Here is a 19,281-nt window from a genome sequence, read left to right as displayed (position 1 = left end):
GCTGTAAGAAATCTAGGGACTTCTGGAAAAATTTCAAAATAGCTCTGAAAAGTTAGATGTCTGCAAAAGGAGTCCTGGGAAGCTTATAAACCTTATAGAACATCTAGGGGAATTTCAGCAAGAATTCAACCTAGATTCCCCTATATTGTGTAGAAACTAAAATAAAATCTCTATGACACCCGAATGTACAGCACGGTTAACTTCCCCAGCAAAAATGGCAATATAGGGAGAGGATGCTCCATCGTAGAAAATTCGAGATTTGAGTTAAGATTTCATTGGTCAATTTTAGGTATTGTTTTTTATATAATATTTATGGTATCTTCTTGGCAGTAGATTTCGTTAATTAGAAATTTGCAAAGAAGAGGGAATATTGTTCGGTGAAATGGCGGACCGGAAGTGGTTTACAACACGAACGTATCCTTGCCGCATTAGTCGTAATGCTTAGAAAATACTGGGCATGGTAGTTGGAAATAGCTTACACACTAGTGGTACAATTAATAATTCGATATACAGTTTCTTTTTTTTTGTTTAACAGGAGTAGGGCACTCGTTACATCGTGGCGTATAATATTAATGAAATATAATATATGCAGCGTTACAACGTACAATAACACAATAGTTATCCCTGATACTTAATCCTAGTCTATCATGATTCCCATGAAGTGTTCATAGCAACTCGTTCGTGAAACTCGTAAACTTTTCAACTTTCGTTATTGGTCAGTTTATTTTAACCAGTTTTCGTGTTTACTTTCGCGTAAATTACAAGAGTGACAGGGTATTAGATGTGCAGTAAATAAATTAAAAACACAAAGGTTACGTAATGTGGCGTTGGCGGAGTGGGTAGCGTACTAGTCTCAACACCGCGGGGGCGTCAGTTCAAATCCCCTCAGGAGGGTGAAATAATTTTTCAAACTGATTTTCTCAGGAAAATTAGGTTTTCCGGGCAATTTTAACAATAAAAAAGAAAAAGGGAAAATGAAAAAGTGGAAAATAAAAAGTTTCCCATAGATTTTCTGGAAAATTGCAATTCGAATTGCGACAACATAAAATTCCCAGGAAAATCGACGTGAAATCTGCAGGAAAAGAAATGGGGAAATGGAAAAATCGGTATTCTCAAGGGAAAATAGACAAAAGAAAAATCGATTTCCAGGACTTGAATGGATAATAAAGTGAAAGGTGATTTTCCGAGTTTCCCGAACGAGTTCGACGCGATCGTGGACGATCCAAGGATTCTAAGCAGGAACAGGATACACTCGATGAGATTAATGTCGACAAAAAGCATATCAGTGAGTAATATCAGCCTATCGCGAGGCGACTTCACGTCGGACAGTGAAAAAATAAGTAGATGGAGCTTTCTGATGCGATTCTTCCTCTATTCGTGAATACTGTGTGGAACGTTTTCCCTCAAATGCTTTTCGGTGCTTTGAAAATTATTAGACTGTAGAAATGCAACATTTGAGTGTCATACTGACAGAAGAAGCGACAAGAAAATCTGTCCACTTCTATCTTTAAGAAAGATATACTTTCGCAAATTACTATTCTCAACCGATTCAAGAAAAATTTAATAATCTTTTCTCTAGATAAACCTTCCTTCTCTTTAAGACACTGGAATGAAGATCTTCAACATTGATATACTTTTCTGGTTCGAGGATGCAGGTGTACAACATTTTTGAAGGCATGCAATAAATTTCAAGGTAAATCTCGTATGTTGCAGAATTACTTTCTCAGAAACTCGGTTAATTTTTTGTGGCAATCGTTGTCCCAATTTTGTTTTATTTGAAAGAAATATTACATACCTTCAAAGGTGTCCAGTACTCGTAAATGCATACCAAGTAAATGCAAATCTCGCGATTGGTCAACACTGAGATAAAATATTGCATTATGAAATAGAACCATTCTGGAACAATCGTTGTAAGAAATAACAAATACAATTTTAAGAAGAATATATTTTGGAGTCAAATGATAAACAAGTTTCTAAAATTTAATAATGGCATCCGATATTTCTTACAACAATTCGATTTCCAACAGTCGATAACATTTATTCGTACAATTTCTAAATCATCAACATACTCTTATCGTTTCCATTCCCTTCGTAGCGAAATAATTGAACAATTTGCAGCAACAGGACAAACCTCTTCAGTTGAAACGAAAGACGGATGAAATTTATGGTGTTCATGCGAGCGGAGAGTAAATGAAGTGCACACGAGTTTCATAAGTTCAAACTTCGACTTTCGGGGACGGAATGCAAGATGCAAGTATAGCCTTAAAATCTTCGATTCACGATATTTAATTCGACCTTTCATACCGCAAAAAACATCGCAAAATAAATTTCGAATGAAAATCAATTTTGTGGACGAAAAAAAGGTTGCAATGTTTTCTGCCAAAGGGGAGATGAAATTCGTAATATTTCACGATCAGCTAACGAAAGAGTACCTCTATTGGATCTATAGTCCTCACATTTTTGTTTAACCGAATTTTTCTCATCGATTATGAATGATATCCGAACATTTCTATTTAAACAATTACAAGTAAAATAAATAATCCCAGTTTGGATTAAATAAAGAACGATGAATGAGTTAGCGAAGAAACAATGACAAATAAATGCACAAATAAATATTTACTGTAAAATCCCGATATTTCCCTGCGATTGGGGCTCTAGAGCGACTACAGCGTTTGAACTAATTTTTCAGAAAATACGAATAAAAATCTGAAATACTTTTTTAAAAACGAATACAGTTCACAAGTGGACGAAACAGAACGCGCTGTCATTTTCGGATATCATTGGACTGCGATGTACATTCCCGGTCTCGATTCCCTTAAACTGTGTCTATCTTAAAAACCATATAAACACCGATCACCCGTCGCCGGGAGGACGACTTTATCAAACTCAACAAGCGATTGAAAAGTACTAACACTCGAGTCACACTGAACAAAGAACTTTCTTATGGGAAACACGCGTTTGTGCGGCTTCCAAATGGAAATCCTTCGAAATCGAACGGCCTCGATTGCGAAGCGGTGCTCGTGGGGTGGGCAGGTTTTGGTCAGTTTAGATGTTCCTTATGTTCGTTCATTTAACCTTGTTAGTTACCTACATATGAGCCACTTGAAAGACTTGCAGCGCCATTGTTCATAGGTGTAACTCGATAGGAATCTGGGCGTATAACGGGTTGGTCCTCTCCGTGGTGTGGATGGGATCTAGGATATGGGGGTAGAGTGTGGGCCACAATATGTAGGATTTGGAGCATGTGGGACCCAGGACATGGGATATGGGGTGCAGAGTATAGGGTGGGTTTCAGGACGTGAGATTTGGATTAGAGCGTGTGGGACCCAAGGCGTAGGATGTGGAGTGTGGGATTCAAACTGTAGGCTATGGGGTACAGCAGGTGGCACCTATAGTGTACAGTGGTTGTATAGAGTGTAGTCTACACCAGTAGACTAGGACCACAATATCTAGGATTTGGAGTGGAGCATATGGGACCCAGGACATGGGATATGGGGTGCAGAGTATAGCCTGTGGGTTTCAGGGCGTGGGATTTGGACTAGAGCGTGTGGGACCCAAAGCATAGGATGTGGAGTGCAGAGTATAACCTGTGGGTCTCAACTCGTGGGGTTTGGACTAGGGCGTGTGGGACCCAGGGCGTAGGATGTGGAGTGTGGGACTCAAACTGTAGGCTGTGGGGTACAGCAGGTGGCACCTATAGTGTACAGTGGCTGTGTAGAGTGTAGTCTACACCAGTAGGACCAGTGTCTAGGACCAGGTTGTGGAGTGCACAGTGTAGTGTCTAGGAGCCAGGTCCTAGTGTAGCGTACAGGGCATAGTACTCATTGCATCTCCAGGATACCACCTACCCTATAGAGGGCTCCAATAAAGTTACAGGACCTGGTCCACACCATACAAAATTCCTAACTACGTGCTCTCCATAGAACCTGCAACTCCCCAACTAGCCAGGCATACCTAAAGCGATTCGAAGCTTGCTTCTCACGCCCACCTCCACCGAGCACCAGTCTCCAGCTGGTCTAGGTGAGTCTCTACATGACAGAACACCGTGTGACGTTGTACCTATTATCTTGGTCCACATTGTTCACGCTGAGGACGCGCAACAGCCTCTCCGTGTCCTTGCACGCGTGCCTGTTCGACTGTTGCTGCTTCATCAGCATCATCGACGTCTTCTTCTTCCTCTTCTTCTTGGTCTGCGGCAGAGTCAGCTCGAGCATCTGCTCGAGCCTCAGCCGTATAGGCCAGCCGGTCTCCTCGTGCTCGTCCTCCTCGTACGTCGACTCGTTGGTGGTCTTCTGCAGGTTCTGGAAGGCGTAGTTGGCGGGCATCAGCTTCCTGGGCTGCGAGAACGAGTCGTAGACGCGAACCGGACGAGCCAACGAGGACCTCTTCTTCGCCGGGGTCAAAGGCAGCGGTTGGTTCTTCAAGGACCTGGCCAGGTTGGTGCTTTTGAGGTTCTTCAGGGGTCTGCTCTCGTCCAGACGAGCCAAGGTTCGGGTGTTCTCCTTCAGTGACGAAGAACCGATGGGATTGGTCACCTGGTAATTGTTCATGCCGCTCTTTGCCAGTAGGTTGTTCTTGGTGCTTTTCACCAGCTTCATGTTGTTGTTGGTGCTGGTAGCGTTGTTGTTGTTGCTGCTGATCGGGACCACGTTGGTCACGTGACGACACTGCTCCGCGCATTGCAGGCAATCGTAGTACTTTTCGACCGCGTTCCGACGCGTCGAAGCGGCGAATCGCTCGCGGAAATTCGCGCGATTCTGACGCTCGCCTAACTGGCGAGGCTGTTGTCACACCTCTTGCAAGTATTTCAGCGGACACAAGGTTTCCTTGTACAGGACCTCGCCCTCTTTGCCTGTATGGTCTGCTGAGCGGACGTCCGCGGCGCAGCGGACCATCGCGACGCCATCTACCTCCTCGCCCACCTGGATCACGATCTGTCAGAAGAAAAGTAGTTGACGAGACCAGACGCAGTCGAAAAAGGGATACATACTGAATAAAATAAGCTACAGAAAGCTCCTGTACACTAGTGCAGTTCTTAAGACGACGTACCTGATCACGCAGTAGTGTGATCTGATCAGTCAGCTGAAGATTGCGAGTAACCTGAAGAGTCTTCTGGCCAGATTCCACTCGCATAACGTACGCGCTAGGGAAATAACCAACTCGACCACCCAGACACTTCCCTTTCCACCAGTCCTTCTCGGACTTATCGATCACCGTCACCTTGTAACCCGCCCTATAAAACAATTAGGCTATTATAAACACTGTAACAATACCAGCCAACAGAATCGAAGTTCATTCATGATTACTTCAGGTCTAACTCATCCCGGTGACGCGCTTCGAAGTTGTACAGCACCACGTAGAGATTGTTAGGTGGCAGGACACGTTTCCCTGGTGGGTTCATGTGGTTCTGGTTGTTGGTGTGCGGGGAGGGGCAGGGAGAGGTGCTCGCCGATGAGTAGGACTTCTCGTTTTCGTCAGGCAATTCCATACTTGACATTCTGATGGCTCCACGTATGTGCTTGTGTACGGGGTGGCCTTGGCCTGGGCTGCATGGGGCTGCAATCGAAGTTTCAAATTAATAAATATCAAAATCCCTCGAGTCTTCAAATTTCCATATCTACAATTCCTAGGAGTCTGAAGTGAATTATTTGATGTCCACATCGTTGATGTCTCGTTAAGCTCTCTGATGTCCACCAGTTCCCACATTGTTTTATGTCCAAATCTCCACATCCCTGAATTTCTACATGTCTAAACCTTTAAATCTCCAAAGTATAATAACCTTAAGTCCCCAAATTATTAAATTTCTACTTTCGCAAATCTCTAAATCTCCAAACTTCTTCAGACTTACAAGCCCCTAGGACCTCCCTAGGCTAACCTTATACCCTAAATAAGGACTCAGTGGGTAAATTAAAAACGAAAGTGTTAAATAAAACAAACTTACACAATCTATTGATGCTTCCGCTGTCAGAGTGTCTAGGTGGCGTGGACTCCCGTTGGCCAGTGGCATAGTAATCCCTAGGACGATGTCGGACATGCGCAGTACCCTCCGGTGAGTCCAGGCTGAGACTCTTCATCCTCAGATTCAGTCTCTCGCGTCTACGTTGCGGACTATGCGGCGCTTCATGTTCCATAATTTGTGATCAGAACAAGTTAGCCTTTGAAATTAGCTACCTCCTCGACGTTCACGCCATTTTCTCAAGCATTTCGTCACTTTGCACGCGGATAGGTTAGGTTGCGTAGGGTTACAGAACGACAGTCACAAATCTTGTTAGGAAGGTGTTGTTTTCTTGTTTATTCTGATCCTACCTGATATATATATATTTTTGCTCGATTACACAACGTGTTTCGTGTGAAAGTAGACTTTTATTTACGTTACAGAGAGGGAAGATAGAAAAGAGAGATCTCTACCAAGCGGTTAGAAGAGAATTTAATTCGTTTATCTAATTTAACATCGCAGAACTGGATGCAAACAACAATGTTTCACCGAAAGAGATAAAATGCATACATTCAAGAGAAGCGACAGTGAGATTATTTGACCAGAAAAAATAACGGAAATTTCGAAACGTAAAATCGAAGTCGTTAGAAACGAAAACAAGCCTTTTAAAGGAAATGAAACAACAGCATGGAAAATATAATCGGTTTTTATTTATTTATTTGGTTTATCTGTTGACGGAAACGACGGTATCGTTTTATTCGTTTCCGTTCGACGCGGAACATCGTTTGGCGTGAACGTTGAGGCTGAAATGAACACGTACAGCGATACAGGGACACCATAGAGATAACACCATGGATGCACACCAGGGAGCAGTTCTCCCATCGACAAATTCGACCAGTGTACAGAACGTCGTTCACAGAGAAAAAGAGAATTCACAGGAATATTTGAAACAGAAAAAAAAAGAGAAAAAAAAATGTGGGACACGACTCGCGTACAGAGAAGTGAAAGAGGAGTTTCCGGGAGAGAACACTTTTATTTACAATATTTACAGATATATCGCACTTTCCTTTCTTCCTTTCTCGTTTCTTCACGTTTTGTGAATTCTTTTTTTGTTCGTACGTGAAATGGATCCGTCGAGAAACAAAAGAGTGAGGTTGCGGAAACTAAAATGGCGGGGAAGAGACTAATCTTAAAAGGTCGGACATTTTTGATCGCTGTTTATTATTCATGTTACACAGGGGAAACGACCTCTAGAAGTCTTGGCGGTAAATTTAAAACGTTTGAGCAAATTTCGAGGCGATAATCGTTCGACAAACAATCCCAAATTTGATAAATTCGGTTTCAAAAGAAACTATGTCTAGGGACTTTCTTCGTTCGAAATTTTTAGAGTACTATGGTTGATTCTTACCTTCCAGGCATAGTCTTTTTTGAAACAACCTGTACGTAAATAACAAAAATCCTGCAAATAATTTGATCGCTTTATTTCTGGTAGGTTTTTCGTCAATTTGGTCATGCTGAATTCAAGAATTGCGTTGTTAACAAAAATTTTCAACTTTCATAAGAAATTATTATATTTTTGTTTGATTCGCGACATCGAGTGCATCTGTGCTTTTCTCTAATTCAGCAATTCCAAATTCCTTTGTATTATTAAACATTCAACAAAGTTGTAGCTGTTGGCAATTAATGAAGTGTTTAAAACCATAATTCAATAAACAATTCCATCAGTCATGCTTTGGCAATTCCAAATTTCTTTGATATTCAAATAAACATACCTATGAAAACAAAAGAGATAAAAGTTATTCCATGCCGCAGCAACAGCATCGCAAAACGATATCATGAACAATTCCACTATTTATTTGCCGGCAATTCCATAGTCTCCCCACGACACTGTCCAGATACAAATAACGAGAACACTTGTAACAATCGATTTATCAAAACCCGATCACAATGGTAAGCGCAAATGATACAATTCCATTCGCAATTCCATGATAAACTGTGCATAACCTTTCACAGACACTCGATCACGATTTTAAAACACCTAGTCGAGAAATTAAATCCATCGATAATTGTCGTTACAGTAAATTACATTAGCAATTCCAGTAGTGGACTACGGCAATTCCAACTCCTTGTCAATTTTGAACGATTCCGTGTAGATAAGATTGTATTACAGTGTGTGTAGGTTGTAGGATTAACTCAAATCGCAATTCTGTTCAGGTATAACAGTCTGCACTACCGCAATTCCATCAATTTTGAACGATTCTTCGTCGAACAGTGCGGAAAAGCTTCTTGATCAATGGCAATTCCATGTATTCCCTCAATTTTACGCAATTTCTTGAGGATCAGATAGTATTACAGTGTAAAAAAAATTATGCCCTCAAATATAATTGCAATTCCACGTTTGTGCTGCGGCAATTCCACGGTTCTTATTAATTTTTCACAAAACAGATCATTCTACAATTCAATTCCAGTTTTATATTCGAATAATTCCATGTTACTATCAATTATCTCGCAATTTTTCATTGGAATATCATGCTACGCTTTGCAATTCCATGTTTCCTAGGTAAATTCACTTTCTTTTTCCTAGCAATTCCATGTTTTCATAGAGTTTTCCAACAATCTGTCATTAAATAGGTAATTTCACATAGCAATTCCATCATTTTACGCTAGCAATTCCACGTTTTTTAATAATCCTGAAGGATTTCTCATTCAGTAAATCGTTTCACAGGTAAATTTTATTTGTTTTACCTAGAAGTTCCATGTTTTCATATAATTTTCCAACAAATTATCAATAAATAGATAATTTTACATAGCAATTCCATCATTTCACCCTAGCAATTCCACATTTTCTACTAATCCCGAACGATTTCTCATTAAGTAAATCGTTTCACAGGTAAATTCCATTTGTTCATCCTATCAATTCCACATTTTTACCTCAGTTTCCAACAATTTGTCCTCAAACAAATAATTTTACAAAACAATTCCATCATTTTACCCCTGCAATTCCACGTTTCCCACTAATCCTAAACTTCGTCGTTAAACAAATCCTTCTGCAGGCAAATTCTATTAATTTACGCCAGCAATTCCACGTTTTTCCGGTGAAAAATTCACAGTTGAAATCACAGCGTAAGTTCGATAATCCTCCGGTTCTCGAAGAAAGTTCTAAATCGCGAAGGAACTGGTTCGTCTCGATCGATGGGTGTCGTCGAACGCGTACCGACGCGTCTTCAGTTCACGGGTCATCGTCTCCTGTTGGCACCGCGATAAGAAGGCTCCGGTGCACTCGGGGACGAGGTCGAGGGTACCTCCTGGGTCATCAACACCAACGGTTGTCCAAACGGCCTGGTTCCGGACATCGATCCACCGCTGCCTCGTCCTGGTCAATGGAATTGCGATTCCCTCATAACCTTTTCTTTCACTCCGTCTCACTGTCTCGGCAAAAGCTCAAAATCTCTGGCTTGTTAGAGGGCTCCGTGTTACTTTGTTAGTCATTGCAACATACCGGAATCTCGTCGACGCTAATGGCGCCCTCTGCTCACCATTTTCCCGCCATTTTCGCCGCACTGAATCCTCTCGTTTCTTGCGGAATTGCGTGTTAGTCCGTGGCTCAGTTAGCTTTTTATTTTCGTGAAAATTCAATAAAAAATTCCCATTTGCTTAACAAGTTCGTGAAGCGACTATTAATTTCTTTCTCGTCACTCGTTAATTCGAACACTCGGGGTGTAGATATCGAAGAAATGAATTGATGGTTTTATGGTAGTTTTTTGGTAAGCAACTATGGTGTCTACGGTCGCACGAAGGAATACACTTCGGATCGTTGTTTCTTCGATCGTTTCACCAAAAGCCACTGTTTTCGGACACCGGGCAAGGGTGAGAAAGCTTCCGCGAAAAGTCCGGAAAAGCGGGGAAAAAGACCACGGTTACTACAAATTGCGTACCTTCGAGGGCTTCGTGTTCTTTCGAAAGCCCTTCAACGCGAAACAGGGTGACACAGTTTTTCAAACTTCCACTTTGCTTCAATTTTATCCATGAAAAAATGCTTGTAAATAAGATGAAAAAGAAAGGTTCTACGTTGTCGTCGAATAATTGCAGAAAATCAAAGGAATCTAATGAAACTAACCGTACAAGTTCGTCGTTGTAAAATGCATTCTAAAGTGCTCGCTACGATACTAGAAGGACAAAAAAAACCGCACGCTCGAATTGGATGATGATGGCCGCAAGAAGCGCGCAAAATGGCTGGGCGATCGTTAGATTCCGTTCAATTGATCCCGCGGGCTTCATGGTCGAGTAAAACGCGAAGATGGCACGTGTTCGGTGGAGGAATGAAGATGAAATAGGAGATTGGAAAGACGATATAAAGAAAGAAAGAAAAGAAGGTAGAATTACGAGTCATGTCCCTCGGGAAGAGCATTCTTCTCTTCTGATTAAAAGAATAAAACAGAGAATAGGGTTACGTGCCGCCTTGAAGCAGATCAAAGCGCGGAAAAACTATAAGCCTCGAATGACTGGAGTCTCTTTAGAAGATACATATTTCACTTCCTTTGCGAGCCATTCGTGTCGTATGATCGATACGAACATAACCTACAAAGGCACATATTTAAGTTAGGTTTAATGAAAGGCAACCTTTACCGCTCATACGTTCTTTGTTAATAATTCTAATTGTATAATTGTAGTCTATCTACAGGTATACCTAACCTCAATACATTCTTTTCTTGTGGAACTATTTTTTCACTGAAAAGTAATTGGGTTTTATATAGGAAAATCGGGAGGAGCAATAGGTTATGGGACTAGGGAGTATAGACTCATCTTCTATTCTAGTAAAAATGGGACTTCCTTCCCTAGGGATTCACTGGGAAATTTTTTCTGGAATCTTTTTCGTTTGGGGATATGAAGAGCTGGGATTTCTCTTCATGGGGGAAAAGTTTGTGATGGAACTTCCTTCCCTAGGGATTCACTAGGGAATTTTTTCTAGCTAAACACCTATCTAGATGGAACTTTCTTATTTAGGGGAAAAATAGATGGAACCCTCTTCGTTTGGGGATATGAAGACTTGGGATTTCTCTCCATGGGGGAAAAGCGTGTGATGGGACTTCCTTCTCTAGGGATTCACTGGGGAATTTTTCTAGCTAAACACCTATCTAGATGGAACCTTCTTATCTAGAGGAAAAAGAGACGGAACCCTCCTCGTCTGGGGATATGAAGAGCTGGGAGTTCTCTCCATGGGGGAAGAGTGTGTGATGGGACTTTCTTCTCTAGGGATTCACTGGGGAATTTTTCTAGCTAAACACCTATCTAGATGGAACCTTCTTATCTAGGGGAAAAAGAGACGGAACCCTCTTCGTCTGGGGATATGAAGAGCTGGGATTTCTCTCCATAGGGGAAAAGTGTGATGGAACTTCCCTAGGGAATTTATGTACGATGGAAGCTTCTCCCATAGGGGAAATCTAGTGATTCAACGTTCCTCAAGAAGATTCCAATGAATTTTAGGCACTTGTGTAATTCCTTAAGAAACAATTACCTTCCCTAGAGAAGATTAAATAAATCCCTAGTAATTTTCCCTGGAAAGTACACTCTTCAGTAAACCTAACCTAGGTATTAGAATCTATCCAGCTCCCTAAAGAACAATAACCTTCCTTATGATATTCCTAGTAATTTTCCCTAGAAAGTACACCCGTAAACCTAACCTAACCTAATAACCCCACCATAACAACCCTTGAAAACAAATTTTTTCGTTAGCGAATTTCTACAAAGAATATCTGCTTCCAATACTCTCGTAAATGCAACGATTAAGAACCAATTTCACTCATTATTCAGCAATTTCTAAGAATCAAAGAGTACTCCAGTCGAGTCTGAATACTCGAGTTTATTAAGTAGATATACGGGAAACGTTATTCTGCTTCAAGGTTAAGAGGAACCGGTGCTGTGCCTTACCAGAGGTGGACGAGGAACAGGGGTGGGAGGAGGCCCTCGTTGACGAAGGTGCTGGAGGATGATCTGCTGTGGGAGGCGTAGGTGGTGAGTTTGTCGAGTTTCCACGGATCTCGCCTGCCTGCTTCAGCACCTGGTATATGGCGTCCACGTCTGTCCACACGGGATAGAGAGACAGCAATGCAAAAGTGTGTCTTCCCTGTCATTTCTTTTCTTATTCCTTTATTCTGCGTGCGCTCGAGACCGGTGGCTCGCAATGAACCACTGCTTCTCTCAACAACTAGCTTTATTACTTATTCATTTTTTGTTATAATCAAAATTTTCAACTTTTTGTTTGACAAGTTTTAAAGTAATAGCGTGAGGCACGTGAATTAGTACCACTCGAGGTAATTTTGTATTTTCTCACTTTTTGAACTTTTCTTTTTTAATTTAGTTCGTGTTACATTCATCAAATGTAAAAATTTATGGACATTCACATGATGTCATAATATATTAATTGTAAATGCAAATTAGAGGTATAATTGTCAGACTTTAGAGATACATCAAAATTTGAATTAAAGAAATGTCAGAATAATGAATCGAAAGAATCTGGTTGTTCACAGAAGCAGCGCTTCAGGAACCATTTCCATTCTCGTATATCGACAATTTTCTCGGCACCGGTTGTTCAAAGTCACTGAATCGCGAGCAGAATCTCTTGAAACCCGGTTAAAGCGTGTTCAATTTTTGATTCGAAGGTATCGTACATTTTGGAACGAGCAAATTGCCATTGATCGATCAAAGGATGAGCTCAGTGTGACGTCAATCGAAGTAAATCACGTTGAAAGGATTAAAACCATGTGACGAGCCACCGTTAACAATAATTTAATTGCACCTGATGGAAACCGCCAATAATTTTCGACACATGCAACCCCCTTTGAGCGCGCAACCCGATTTACGACGATGCTTCGACGATTTACCGAATCAATTTCGATCTCGTCGCCACTCGACAATGATTTTACATGATGAAATTTTCTCGGAGAAATTGGAAATTATACTCAAGTTAGAATTTTAGAGAAAATAATTGTGTGACGATTTGGACAGCTATGTTATTTTACCTCGCGTTATATCGCCACGAGTTTCATAATTAATTATTTTGATATTTTTCAAAAATAATTGCTATTTGAATAAAGTTGAAATTTAAGGATAAGAAAATTAATTGTGTGGCGATTTCGACAGTTATGTTATTTTACCTCGCGTTATATCGCCACGAGTTTCATAATTCATTATTTTGTTATTTTTCAAAAATAATTGCTATTTGAATAAAGTTGAAATTTAAGGATAAGAAAATTAATTGTGTGGCGCTTTGGACAGCTACGTTATTTTACCTCGCGTTATATCGCCATGTGTTTCATAATTAATTTTATTTTGTTATTTTTCAAAAATAATTGCTATTTGAATAAAGTTGAAATTTATGGATAAGAAAATTAATTGTGTGGCGCTTTGAACAGCTACGTTATTTTACCTCGCGTTATATCGCCACGTGTTTCATAATTTATTACATTGTCATTTTTCGGAAACCAATGCTATTTGAATAAAATTCAAATTTAAGGATAAGAAAATTAATTATATGACGCTATGGACTGCTACATTACTTTACCTCGCGTTATATCACCACCCATTAAATAATTTAAAATATTTTCAGCTTTATAACTTCTTTACCTTTACAAGTCTATATATGGCAATACAACGAGAGTCTTCTTCACTGATACTTTAATATATTATCAGCTTTATAAATTCTGTACCTCTAGAACCTTGTATATGGCAATATAACGAGAGACTACTGTACTGATACATTAGTCGAGCAATTAGAGTCTAAAATCGACTCGTATTTAATTTGTCAATTATTTTAAAGTATTTAAAAATATTTAAACTGCGGTTCAGTGACTCTGAACAGAAACCATAACGACATAGAACCACACAGAACACTGAGTGCACCACAGATAAGATAAGAGATAGGATCTCCTCCTGTCTTGTTTTGCTCAGGCGATCGAGAGACGCGAGAAGAGAAAGTTGAAGCGAATGATCCGAGATTCGATTAATTCGATCTGTGCATCGATGATCGTGATAGGGAGAGCCGATTGATATGAAAAGATGAGGAGCAGAGAAAACAACGTGCAAAAGCTGATCCTCCGACGGTTCGTTCCTTTCGCTAAAATGGCCGATCGATGTTCCTTTAGACGAAACTCATCTCTTATATTTCTAATGAAAATTTTAAGGATTTACGGATATAGAAATTTAGAGAACTGCAAATTTACAGACACAGTGATTTAGAATCATACTTAAAAACATCGGATAATATTAAATAAAAATTCAGGATCAAAATTTTAATATAAAATTCCCAACTCGCAATCGATTCAAATCTCATCCCTTCCAAACTTTCTCAATATTCCATTCTCCCAGAAGAAAGGAAACTCCATCGATCAATAGCTTCTTATAATAGCACCCCTTCGAAATTAACAAGGAACAGATTAGTTTCATCCGCGAGAACATCGATCGTTCGCCACGGCAAAGAGGGTGAGAAAAAGAGAGAAAAAGTAGGGGTGTACCGCGTGAAATAGAAGCGAGAAAAACCATAGAGATAGCATCGTCGAGACAGTTTCCAAATTGGTTCGTACTTACTGTGCTCGGCCGGTGTCTCATCCACCTGGGCCTGGGTCTTTTGCCGTCGAAGAAGAGGTATTCCGCCGCTTTTCTTCGGCGCGAGACTCGGACACATGGCGGGTTGGACCAGATTTATGCAATCGGTGTGAGCGTTCGCTTTGCAGCCGCGACATCTGACACCTTGGCGGCTGTGACCTCTCAGTACTTGGCCGCAGGCGTCGCACGGAGTGATCTTCCGGTACGTGTACTCGCGCCATGAGTGCCCTCCCTCGGATTCTAGACTTTTTCTGGATAGAACCATTTTTATTACAACTTGAACATTTTGGAAGGTACAACAATTTTGTCTTTTTTAGCCCTTAAGGAATTTTGCATTATTTTAGAGTTCTTCTCTATAGCAGAATTCTTTCAAAATGTAGTGAGTTACTTATGAAGTTTTAATAGTTTATAGTTGTATTTTTAGTGTACATGTGAAACATGCACTTTTCTGAATTGCATCGTTACTAATGAAGTATGTATTGAAATCTTGTTATGTTTTTTTACTTTTACAAACCCTTTGCGCTCGAGAGGTGACTCTCAGTCACCATTTTATTTAATACAATAATGTGAAACAAGCATTTTTTAACTGATTCTATAATGTGACACATGTGACGTATAAACATAGTGAAATTATTAGTAGGGAAATAATAACCTCAACAGAATTCATTTAACTTTTTAACTAAGTTTTAAAGTTGCTGTTTGTAATCAATAAAATTATCTTCGAGTGCAAAGGGTTAAGGATTGAGAGAGTAACTGCTATTAGTCTTGCTAGTAGCGAGGCGGTTGACTCCGCCTGTCGCCGCTAGGCGGCGCATGGGACCGAGGTCCGCTTTCTCGCAAGTGCTCAGTGAGCCCTACGCTTTATATAAGTACCTCTGCATCGCTATCATGTGTGTGCGTGCAGGGAGCCGTCTACACTATGCAAGTAGGTACAAGTTATGCTCTCTTAGACCGCCAGTAGCTAAATTACCATATTCCCAAATTCGTAAATTCTGAAATTCCTATGTCCCCGAATACCTACATCCACAAATCTCTAGATTCCCAAGTAGCTAAATTCCCAAATTCCTAAGTCTTGAAATCCTTACGTCCGTAAATCCCTACATCTCCAATTTCCTACATTCCCAAATCCCTACATCCCGAAATCCCTACATCCCCAAATCCCTAGACCCCCAAATTCCTAACTTTGAAATCCCCTACATCTCTAATTTCCTACATTCCCAAATCCCTACATCCCCAAATCCCTAGACCCCCAAATTCCTAACTTTGAAATCCCCTACATCTCTAATTTCCTACATTCCCAAATCCCTACATCCCGAAATCCCTATATCCCCAAATCCCTAGAACCCCAAATTCCTAAATCTTGAAATCCCCTACATCCCTCATTTCCTACATCCCCAAATCCCTAATCCCCAAATTCCTACACCCCCAAATTCCTAAATCTTGAAATCCCTAAGTTCCTAAATCCCCACATCCTGAAATCCCCACAGCCCCAAATCTCTAGACCCCAAAATACCTTAATTCCCAAGCACCTACATCCTGAAATCCCTACACCTATCTCCCTAAAATCCGAAATTTCTCAATCCCCAGACCATTAAATCCCCAACTGATTCGTCATTACACTTGCTTTAAAGCAAGTTAATTTGTTCGACGACCGCTAAGAGCATCCCACATTAATTCGATGCAATGCTTTTAACAAAATGGCTCCTTAACTCTGTTTATGAAGGACTCTACCCACTTCCAGACTATTTTTCTGGTTTCTCAGATGCTTCTTACTCTCACCAAACGTAATTGATATACTTAAAACGCCTGCTGTTGAAATAACTCTAGGAGCTTTTATAATGTTCCTTATGAAGTATAACATCTCTTGTACAAGTAAAAGCATTTTCCACCTTCTTAAGCATAATGACGGTGTTTACAAAGTTAACTTTGAAATTTCAATTTCCTTAATGTGGAAACATAATTAACTACAGTTATCTTGTTAGCAAAGAGTCAAACCATTTTTAAATAATTATTAACATTAAAAATTGTAACACTCGATGCTGCACAAGTTAGTAACTCAACAATAAAATAAATACGAACGGTTATGGAAAAAGCCTGTTAAAATGTTAAAATCTTACCTGGACATGGCGACCACCGTAGAGACAGCATGGTACATCGCCTGTTTCCCTCTGTGTTAGTGTAGCATTCACAAAACAACATTTCTCGTTATTCAAATCAAACAAAACACTATACACTCTGTGAACAACAAAAATGAAATTGAACATAAAAGAAAGAGCCATTGGAAATCAAGTATCCATTCCTATCAAGTATCAATTACTGACTTGTCAGTTGTTGGCGGAGTTGTGGGAGAACTGGTCTTCAAGCTCTTGAACGCTTTCAACCATTTGTGCTTGGTACTTCCGGTCGAGCCATTCGACATCTTCCGGCTGCTCACCCCATCCGGTTGACCGGCTTCTCCTCCTCCGAACAGCTCCTTCTGCAAATCGAAACGCCACGTGAAATATCTGAGGCAACGGGATGGAAAATTCAAGCCTTCCAGCGAATTCTATTTCTTAAATGAGGAATGTGTGGCGTTGTTTAACTGTTTGGGTAATTGCGCATTTGAGGACGTGGAAATTTGGGGAGATGGGGCGATGGGAATTGGGGGACTTCAGAATTTAGGGGGTTGGGAATTGGGGGATGTGAAGTTGGAAATTTGAGAGTTGGGGGTTTGGGGAATTTGGGGACGTGGGAATTGGAAATTTGAGAGTTGGGGGTTTTGGGAATTTGGGGACGTGGGAATTTGGAAATTTGAGAATTTGGGGGGATGGAAATTTGGAAATTTGAGAATTTGGGGACGTGGAAATTTGGAAACTTGAGAATTTGGGAACGTGGAAATTTGGGGGGATGGAAATTTGGAAACTTGGGAATTTGGGGACGTGGGAATTTGGGGGGATGGAAATTTGGAAACTTGGGAATTTGGGGACGTGGGAATTTGGGGGGATGGAAATTTGGAAACTTGGGAATTTGGGGACGTGGAAATTTGGGGGGATGGGAATTTGGAAATTTGAGAATTTGGGGACGTGGAAATTTGGAAACTTGAGAATTTGGAAATGTGGAAATTTGGGGGGATGGAAATTTGGAAACTTGGGAATTTGGGAACGTAGAAATTTGGGGGAATGGGAATTTGGAAATTTGAGAATTTGGGGACGTGGAAATTTGGAAACTTGAGAATTTTGAAACGTGGAAATTTGGAGAGATGGGAATTTGGAAACTTGAGAATTTGGGGACGTGGAAATTTGGAAACTTGAGAATTTGGAAACGTGGAAATTTGGGGGGATGGAAATTTGGAAACTTGAGAATTTGGAAACGTGGAAATTTAGGGGGATGGAAATTTGGAAATTTGAGAATTTGGAAACGTGGAAATTTTGGGGGATGGAAATTTGGAAACTTGAGAATTTGCTGACGTGGAAATTTGTTGGGATGGGAATTCAGAAGTTTTGAATATGTAAACATAGAAAATTCATAAAACGTAAAATCTACTCATTTGCAACTTCCCAAATACCCACCTTCGAAATCCTCAAATCCTCACCTAATTTTCCATCACTGTTCAACGCAAACAAAGAGCAGGTATTTTCAATTAACTTCCGCGTATTAAGAGCGCGCATTGAAAAGCGAGAAATCGATGATGGTGTTTTCCAACGTTCCCTTGAAACTTTCCTTTTTTCATACTGCATAACGTGTCTAGTTTCAACGTGGAATAATAGGAATGGAATCGTAGAGTTTCCGCACGAGTTGTTTGACGACTCCTGCCGGTAAATAGATATCGAATAAAAGAGGAAGAGCTGTTTTAATGCTTCGAAGCAGCTGGTATTAATTCGATTCGAGCGAACACCTGATACTGGCCCACACGTAGATAAATTATTTGAATTCTGACGAAAAATATTCCTGTTAATTGAAGCCTGGTAATTTTCATATTTATTCGGGCAAAATAATCGAATATCGATTACTCGTTCGAAAATATGAAATGTTAAATAAAATTGTTTAATAACGTTGCTAATTAATTAATTCTGCGATATCGTTACCGTTACGTACGTTAATTACTTAAATGTTATTTGATTGAATCTAACAAATGTGAAATTCCAATTAATAAATAATTATGGGATATCATTTAATCAAGGTATTGGAGTTTTTCATGTATGGACGGTATTATAAACTGCGATTGTTATCGATTTTCGACGAGGCATTCTGTCTATTACTGTATCGAGGATTTCATTCATAAAGAGACCGAAAGTGCATCGACCACACGCCTCAACACGGCATTCTGCGATATTCGGATTTCGAAATTAATCTCGGTTCCGTCAAAATATTACGATTAGGTGAAGCCAGTATTATTTAAACGTAAACTTCACGGGTATGTTATATAAAGTTATTTAAAAAATTAGGCTTTCAAGAATTGCAAGATTTTGCTTTTCGAGGATTTCAAATATTACACGTCACGGTTTGTGAATGATTTAAGGCTCGACCAAAGGTAGTCGAAGGTCATTGAAGAATTTCAAGGTTCCGAAAGACACGAGAGCAACATAGTAAAACACGTAGATTACGAAAAGTCCCTGAAGTACTAGCTCACTGGTGCACTCGCGTACAAAGGTCTGAAAGCGATGTCGAAGAGTCGACTCTCCCATGCAGGGGAAAGACCTCCAGCAATCTACACAGCCATATTTCACAGTCGACACGTGGCAGACGACACGCTAGTCACGTGTCAA

The 19,281-nt window shown here is 40.3% G+C and overlaps 2 protein-coding genes across 4 annotated transcripts in view; both read right to left on the bottom strand.

Moving 5' to 3' along the window:
* Window positions 1–102: 102 nt before the first annotated feature.
* On the bottom strand, window positions 103–4,741 carry LOC105662291 (uncharacterized). Its single transcript, XM_012283550.2, has one exon. It carries the CDS (start codon window positions 4,596–4,598, stop codon window positions 4,029–4,031), a length of 570 nt encoding a protein of 189 aa, XP_012138940.2. The 5' UTR covers window positions 4,599–4,741; the 3' UTR covers window positions 103–4,028.
* Stacl (SH3 and cysteine-rich domain-containing protein) overlaps window positions 4,640–19,281 on the bottom strand; it is a 78,838-nt gene continuing 64,196 nt past the window's right edge. The window contains exons 7-14 of one of the 3 annotated variants that reach the window (XM_003702504.3): window positions 16,858–17,012; window positions 16,654–16,704; window positions 14,519–14,787; window positions 11,864–12,013; window positions 5,942–6,118; window positions 5,307–5,556; window positions 5,050–5,233; window positions 4,640–4,934 (exon numbers count right to left, since the gene is read on the bottom strand). In XM_003702504.3, the coding sequence (XP_003702552.1) occupies window positions 4,788–4,934; window positions 5,050–5,233; window positions 5,307–5,556; window positions 5,942–6,118; window positions 11,864–12,013; window positions 14,519–14,787; window positions 16,654–16,704; window positions 16,858–17,012 (1,383 nt within the window). In that variant the 3' untranslated portion in view covers window positions 4,640–4,787. The remainder of the gene's footprint in view (window positions 4,935–5,049; window positions 5,234–5,306; window positions 5,557–5,941; window positions 6,119–11,863; window positions 12,014–14,518; window positions 14,788–16,653; window positions 16,705–16,857; window positions 17,013–19,281) is intronic. The other 2 variants (XM_012283510.2, XM_012283509.2) reach the window with 2 other exon arrangements.

This window comes from Megachile rotundata, chromosome 16 (assembly GCF_050947335.1).
Source record: "Megachile rotundata isolate GNS110a chromosome 16, iyMegRotu1, whole genome shotgun sequence".
Taxonomy (NCBI): domain Eukaryota; kingdom Metazoa; phylum Arthropoda; class Insecta; order Hymenoptera; family Megachilidae; genus Megachile; species Megachile rotundata.
This window is presented reverse-complemented; position numbering and strand designations above follow the sequence as displayed.

Excerpts from the sequence above, each read along its gene's own strand:
- LOC105662291 (XM_012283550.2), bottom strand. The coding sequence starts at position 4,598 with ATGAAGCTGGTGAAAAGCACCAAGAACAACCTACTGGCAAAGAGCGGC.